This window comes from Elaeis guineensis, chromosome 6 (genome assembly GCF_000442705.2).
Source record: "Elaeis guineensis isolate ETL-2024a chromosome 6, EG11, whole genome shotgun sequence".
Lineage (NCBI taxonomy): Eukaryota > Viridiplantae > Streptophyta > Magnoliopsida > Arecales > Arecaceae > Elaeis > Elaeis guineensis.
Window position 1 is genome coordinate 123,339,281 of NC_025998.2, and position 7,589 is coordinate 123,346,869.

Below are 7,589 nucleotides of genomic sequence, written 5' to 3' on the forward strand. Positions count from 1 at the left end.
TAGAATGTCTTGACACAGATCTCATTTTTTAAAATTTAATATTGTTATTCGAACTGACATAGAAGGTTGAGGTTTTTTTATGATGAAAATCCACCTGCTAAATTTGTTGGAAGGTCAAAAGAAAAAAAAATCGATGATTGTGAAGAGTGCCTGATATTCGGCCTTTCTTTATTTTCTATCATAAGTAGTCTGAGATAATTATAAATTTTGAGTAGAATATATTGGATAAATAATTATGATATTTTAATACAAGATCAAAAAGTTACTGTTCTTCGAAAAAGTTGAGAAATCAATATAAAAGAAATAAATTTGAGATTTCAAATAATTTTGTTATATCAAGATCATGAGAAATAAATAATATGTAAGACATTATTGGAAGCTTGAAAATGATATGAAGAATGTATATTTTTGAAGTATGTACCTTAAACAATACAACTTAATTTTGAGGACAGAATTATGTTAAGGAGAAGAGAATATAATAACCCAGCCCATTTGGGCCCTGGACCAAGCCCAAACTTTGGAAGCCCAAAATTCCTTAAAAAAATAAAAGGCAGGGAGGTTTTAAAGCCAACACGTGTTGGGGGAGCTAAGAGTTTGGTGGAAATTGGGAAACATATGAAGAACTCCTAAACGGGTTTTCTTCCATTTAGAAACCTAAAACCTCACAAATTTTGAATTGAAATGTATCTCTAAATCCCTCCCATTAGAGGTCTATATAAAGGCATCAATTCTTTGGATCTTTCCTCACAAAAAATCCCATCATTGGCTGCCCCTTTTTCTATGATTATCGGTGATTTGATTTTCTTTGACCATGGAAATCAGATCAAATCCCATCCAAAGAATCAGGTAAATTCTTCAAACATCTTCCCCTCAATTTTGTATGGGTTACAAGCTCAAATTTTTCCTAATTTCTCAACCAAAAATCTCTTAAAATAATGGATTATTGGGTTCCTCTGTTTTCTATTTTGTTTTGATTTTTCGTTGCCATTGGGCCGCCGTTGGTCACTGGACTCGATCGATTATCGCCCCCCTTCCATCCTTCGAGATCGTCAGTGGGGAGGAGGCCTCTTTATTCGGGAACAAGGGGAGCACAAGCACCCTGTTCCATGAAAGAAGAAAGGGAAAAGAGAGGATGCATGGGTCCTCTCTCCCGTGAAAAGAAAAGAAAAGAAAAAGAGAGAATTTTCTCTTTTTCCTACCTCTGCTCTAGGTTTGAACCCCAATTTTCTCTCTCTATTTTATCTCTCTTTATAATTTTCTCTCTCCAAAAATCTTATGGACCAGTGGAGAGTCCAAATACCTACATAACCCAGATAATTGGTTGACCCTAGGAGAGTCCTGGACTTATAATATTTAGAGATTTTTTTATAATTTTTCTGTCCTTAATCGCATATGTTTTTTATATTTAATCCTAATCATGTAGATATACAATTATTGTACAAGAAGATATCGAGCAAATATCTTGATTTCGAATTCGTAGATTGAGGAGCTTATCGATTTCTGTATTTAGATCGGTCACCAGTAGAGGTAAGAATTTCTGTACATGATCATCATTATATATATTATTTTTACTGTTAGATTTATATCATTGAATTTATATCATTGGATTTGGATGGATGAATTTGTCATGTTTGAAATATAACTGTTTCATTTGTATAATTTTTAGCATGAGTATATTATGTGTTGATCAGATATATGTGCACCAGTAATTGACTGTATGACTCTATGGATCTGATATACTTATTTTAATCACATCTCAAACGAAAATTGATGGGACAAATTCAACATGAAATAAAAAGATATAGTTGGGACTAACCTCATCATGTAGATAGCCGGCCATGAGTTTATGCCTGTGATAGCCTCTAGGAGTTTATGCCTAGGATAGCTGGTCAAGAGCTTATGCCTGGGATAGCTTCTAGGAGCTTATGCCTAGGATAGCCTGTCAGGAGCTTATATCTGAGATAGCTAGTCAGGAGCTTATGCTTAGAACAGCCCCTACGGGCTTACACATGGGATTTTGGATCAGACCAATAATTGAGGCATGATTTGATTAGTCCAAAGCTGGAAAGAAAAAATTAAGAAATTTGAAATTATGATGGAATTGTGATATGAGATATGAAGTAATACTGGTAAAGGATTTTACTTGTTGACTTATGATAACACATCTCTTTTGACAAGATAGATAATTGACATATATTTGACATATATTTTATGGATATTTGTAATATCCTAAATATTGAATATGAGATTTCATACTATATTACTTATCATTATTTTCAGATTGTATTATTATACTGATGTGATATGTGGGATTCTTACTGGACTGTAAAGCTTACATCCCCCCATTTCTCTTTTCTTCTCAGAGTTACAGGATACTCATAATTAGTTATGGTTTGGGTTTGCGGGTGAGCAGATGAATGGATTGAGCGTTATTGATATCCAGTCAGATGATAGAAGGAATTGAATTTGTAATTGTATAGATTTTGCTTATTGCTATGAAAATAGATCATTATTATTTATAGATATTGAAATATTATAATGAATTATTTTAGGCCTTGCTTATTCTTTAGAGTACCTTAAAGAGTATGCGGCCATTATGTATCCGATCTGGATGTTGGGTTCGGAGCATGACATTAGCTCTTATATGATCTTTAGGATATCACTCTAGATTTTATGTGGCCACATTATATGGTCGATCTGATTGTTGAGTTTGGGATGGATGAATGAAAATTCTTATTGGATTATAAAGCTCACACTAACTTTTTTTTTTTCTTTTTTGAGTTGCAGAATGCATAGTACTTATGCATAGTACTTGGCTATAGTTGGAATCATGGGTAAAATGATGAATGAATAGAGCATCATTGATGCTGTATGGATGATTGAATTTTATAATTATACCAGCTTTATTATCTGTTATGAATTGAGATTATTATTATTCATTGATTTTGAGATTATAGCGAATTTTAGATCTTACATATTCTTTTAGATATTGCTTTGTATGACCATTTCACGTGATTGATCTGGATGTTGGATTTGGGATGTGATAATTTGTAACAGTACTATAAAAAAAAAAATAAAGGAATATCAATAACCTATATTAAGTGCTCCAAATTCTGTTTCCTAATAAGATAGTGAAGAAAGCTACATCGTCTCTTCCATTTTTATGTTATTTTGTGCAAAAAAAAAAAGAATCATAGCGAGCATGGAGAAATAAACATATAAATTTGAAAGAAAAAAGTCTGACGAAAGACAGAGGTGGGCCACCAAAGACTTTTTGTCTTCCACCTTCAACGCATTTGGATGCCTTGCCGCTGAGATTGATTTCAGATTCCAAGGCTTTTCAAAGAAGAGATTGCTACGACGTCAAAAGAAATTTAGTGGTGCCATGAGATGAACATTACTTTTGCATTGTCTTGTGGGCATTCCTTCCTTTCTGGTTCCTTCCGATATTCCTTGTTGCGTGGACGGTAGGCAGTGCGCAGATTCCAACCGCCCAAAGCTACCGTTGGCTATCACGTGACTTGCACGTGGAGAAACATAAAATGTTCGACTAGTCTGCAAGGATGGGCCATTGTGGTACTCCTAGGCATGATTACAGTTGTTGAAGTACTCATGATGGCACGAGGTTAAGCAAACATAAGTTTAGATTAATTGGAAAGGGAAAAAGGAACATAGGAAAAAGGTAAGAAAGAAAAAGTCCACAATTTAGGCCTCGCATGAGCCATGGGTGTGACCGTATGACCATGCGAAATGTGGATCAATTTATGGCACATCTACGCTAGATACAGACTGTTTGAATTTTATATACGATTAGTTAAATATTGGTCCCAAAAGTGGTTGGTTGATCAACATCAAGTTGGCCCTTCATGATGGAACTTATATAAATGACATGGAGCAAAGTGTTCCATCCAAATGACGGCATGTGATTTCATAGGTTTAGCGTGATGAAGATATCATGTGGTTCCAAAATAATAATAATAATAATAAAAGAATATTGTGTTGCTGGTTGCACCTTTAACTATGGTTTGTGTCCATTATTGCTTATGTCAATGATATGCCTTTCATGCTAGCTGGCAATCAAGTGCTATTTCACCATCAAGAAAGGTGCCACAAATGCTGCTAGTTTAGTGAGGCAACAAGATTTGAGTTCAAATCCACTTAAGTTTGCAATACATTGCACTTAATCATCAATGGTTCCATAAGAATCGATGACTATTGATGGAAGCTGGCTTGAATTGGAGAGCTTATGAACTCGCAAATTATTGCTACCAAGTGTGCATATAACTCTAGTTAAGAAAAGAAAAAAATCATCATGTTGGATTATCTTCAAAGAACAAATTTCGGATAGATCTTGGAAGATATTCTGTCCTTCACATTAGGGCAATGGAAGGGCCCATGCAATGGAGCCAACTCAAACCAAATAATTCTTTTCTCATGCGTCGGTGTTTAGTTATTGGATGAACCACCTTTATTCTTAAAACAGCCAAAGTGACAAAATTGAAGTCACAAACTTCATCATCTCCTTGGTGGAGCTACATGCCTGGATTTGTCTTTGCTCATAAATTTTCCCATCCACTTAGTGAATGCCACTGAACTAGCAATACCAATTAGTAATAAAGTATGAACAAGTCTAATTTGCAACACTATTCCTTCAAAAATATTACCTTAGTTACCTCCAATTTAATTTATTTTCTCAAAAAACTTTAACATCAACAAAATTAAATAATGATGACATAAAATTCAGTGAACCAGAACATGGCGAATCTCAACCCCCTCTTTTCAGTCCAATTGTTCATGAAAAGAAAAATAATTCATAGAAGCATACAAACATCCACAAAATCCATTGAGGAATAATAGATAGGATACAGCATATCACACAAATAGTTTCCCCTGGGTTTAAGCAAAGCTTCTACTTATCATCATACATGAAGTCATTAAAACACCCACCTCCACTCTTCTTCCCCTTCCCCTTCCTGCGCCTCTGGCCTCTTCCAAGCCCGCCGGCCTCCCGGCGGGCGTTCCCATCGTTGTAGATCAGCGGCACGTCCTTGGCCTCGTTGCGGTCGTCATCCGTGTCGATGTTGATGCAGGAGCACCGCTCCAACGACGCGAAGAACGCGGCGGCGACGCCGTTCCCCACCCATGTGGCCACCCGGTCGATCCTCCCGCAGCCCGGCTGCCCATGGCCGGCCGGCAGCGATCGCCGCACCCGGGGCTCGCCGGGGCAGCCTCTCAGACTGAAGAAGCCGCCGCACCTGGGGTTTTGGGAGGTGGTGGTGGTGGTTGTAGGCATGAGCACAGGATCCAAAGGAAAGCTTGGAGAGGGGACTGCGACAGCCGAGGGGAACCTGCCTTTGGTTTATTGAAAGTCCTCATGTTGTTTGTATTGCAGTTGGAAAAGGTTTCAGGTTTCCAGGGTTACCCTTGGGTCTTTAAAGATTTCCGGGCATGATTTCTTCATGTATTCTTTGCTAAAGTGGAGAGGGTATTTGGATTCTTGCAAGCAAAAATTTACCATACACCTTGCTTGTAGAAACTTCTTACAAGTGTGGTGCTAGGATTCATTTTCTTTTGCATGTAGATGATTGTGTTCGGGTTGTATCTTTCACAGAAAAGAATGATTGATAGTCTTTCATGATATTGGTTGTCAAATTGCACCTTGCACAGATCTTAAAACACTTCGAGCTTCTTCAATTACATCTTCATAGATCTCAAAGCAACCATTATACGATCTTAGGAAAGGTGAATTCTTCTTCTACACAAAATATATAACCCCTTTTGTAGGATCGGCTATCCTCACAGTTTACACTTTCCCTATCCTCAGCTTTGTAAATATCGATCTTGTGGACCATGCAACCTATATTTAACTCTCTCCCACATTAATGACCATGTCTAGATTGGAAGCAAATGGGTGAGGTCTATCTTGAGTACCCTCAGGTGCAAAAAAGCAACTTGCTAAAATAATCACTAGAATTAGATCATATTTTGGATGATCAAGAATATGGCCGTGGCTTTTATTCTCCATTAAAATCAATATTATAATTATCTTATAACGATGAAAAGAAATAAAGTGTTCGACTTTATATTTTTCCCTAAAAAACTATCTTTCTATTGAATGCTTTTCCTATTTTAAGGGCGTCTGCACATAATTAGGGGTGCAAATGGATCGGATCATATTGGATCATGAGTGACCTAGATCCGATCCGATTTTTTGATCTAATTTAAATATTAGATCTAAATCCAGTCCAACAGAAGATCGGATTGGGTATATGATCAAATTTTTTGATCTAATGAGTCCTTCGAATCGGATCGAGTCCATGTATAACCGAACCTTGATTCATGAAATACGGATCCAGATCTAGATTGATTCATATTTGAGTTATAAATAACAAGATCAATAGGTAGAAGATTTATAAACAAACCTTATTTGTACTACAAATTTTGATCTTGATGTATGAGACTATTAGAGTCCTCATGTCCCATACTCTTCATCCAAGAACTCAAAAAGTTTAATCACATTTTCCTCACCATTGCTCCTGACTTAGTTAATCCAAATTCAAAATATTTTAACAAAATTTTAAAAGATGATGATTTAAAAATCAATAGAATATTTTTTCAAAAACAACATATATTAAAATAGGCTCAATCAAAATTAACATTCATGTAATATAGGAACAAAAGGAGATAAGAGATAGGTTCGGATCGGATCGAGTTGAGTTGGATTAGATCGGATTATTTGTCTCAAGACTCAAATCAACCTAAAAGTCTCCACGGATCGAATCGGGTTGGATCAGGTCAAAATCAGTAAATCCAGATCCAATCAGAAAAATGAAATGGGTCCACTTTTAGAACCTGACCCGGATCCACAAATCCTTCAAAACGTTTCTGATCGGATCTATACGGGCCGAATCGGGTCGAGTCATGGGTTAACCCGATCCGTTTGCAGCCTTACACATAATGGGATGAAGAAAATATAGACAATTGTTATTGTATTTGTGAGAGACAGAGCCCAATGGGCCAGGCAGATGAAGCACACTATAGCCCATTCAACTAAGGGCCTACACAGCATTTCAACTGAATAAGAACCGATCAAAAGGGATGATGGAGTGACTCGTAATGATGTGAAAAGCGTAATCTTTACACTATAATGCAACAATTTAGCCAACAATTTTTGCACCCTTACAGATATATACACAATCCTTGGTGCTAAAACACTCTTTCTTCCCCATCTAGACAAACTTCTTCTGCAAAAGGAGTATGTAACAAAGCGGAGTGTTAATATATCAAGTTCTCCAATTGTTTTTTTTTTTTTTTCTTTTTTTTTGTTTGGCGCAAACGTTTTAGTTCTTTCGCTGACATGATGAGACCCAAAGGGGAAGATGCTTGTCATCATGGCTTGGACCAAATTCTCTGTGAGAGTGCTGTCGTCTCTAAAAAGAATTCAGCTTTTTAGACATAACTTTTCCTTTTTCACGCTCGTAGGCATGCAGCTCGCTTCATTTAGACGTGCACCGCCGAAAGAAACGATCCCCTCTGCACGAAAGCATATATCTATATGACAAATAATGCAATTTATATGTATCATGAGT

At 36.6% G+C, this 7,589-nt stretch overlaps 1 protein-coding gene across 1 annotated transcript; it reads right to left on the reverse strand.

Moving 5' to 3' along the window:
• Positions 1 to 4,756: 4,756 nt before the first annotated feature.
• LOC105060060 (uncharacterized) lies at positions 4,757 to 5,523 on the reverse strand. The gene has a single exon (XM_010943649.4). It carries the CDS (start codon positions 5,291 to 5,293, stop codon positions 4,910 to 4,912), a length of 384 nt encoding a protein of 127 aa, XP_010941951.1. The 5' UTR covers positions 5,294 to 5,523; the 3' UTR covers positions 4,757 to 4,909.
• Positions 5,524 to 7,589: the final 2,066 nt, after the last annotated feature.

Bases quoted from the DNA above. Each gene is read 5' to 3' on its own strand.
- LOC105060060 (XM_010943649.4), bottom strand. From the start codon at position 5,293: ATGCCTACAACCACCACCACCACCTCCCAAAACCCCAGGTGCGGCGGC.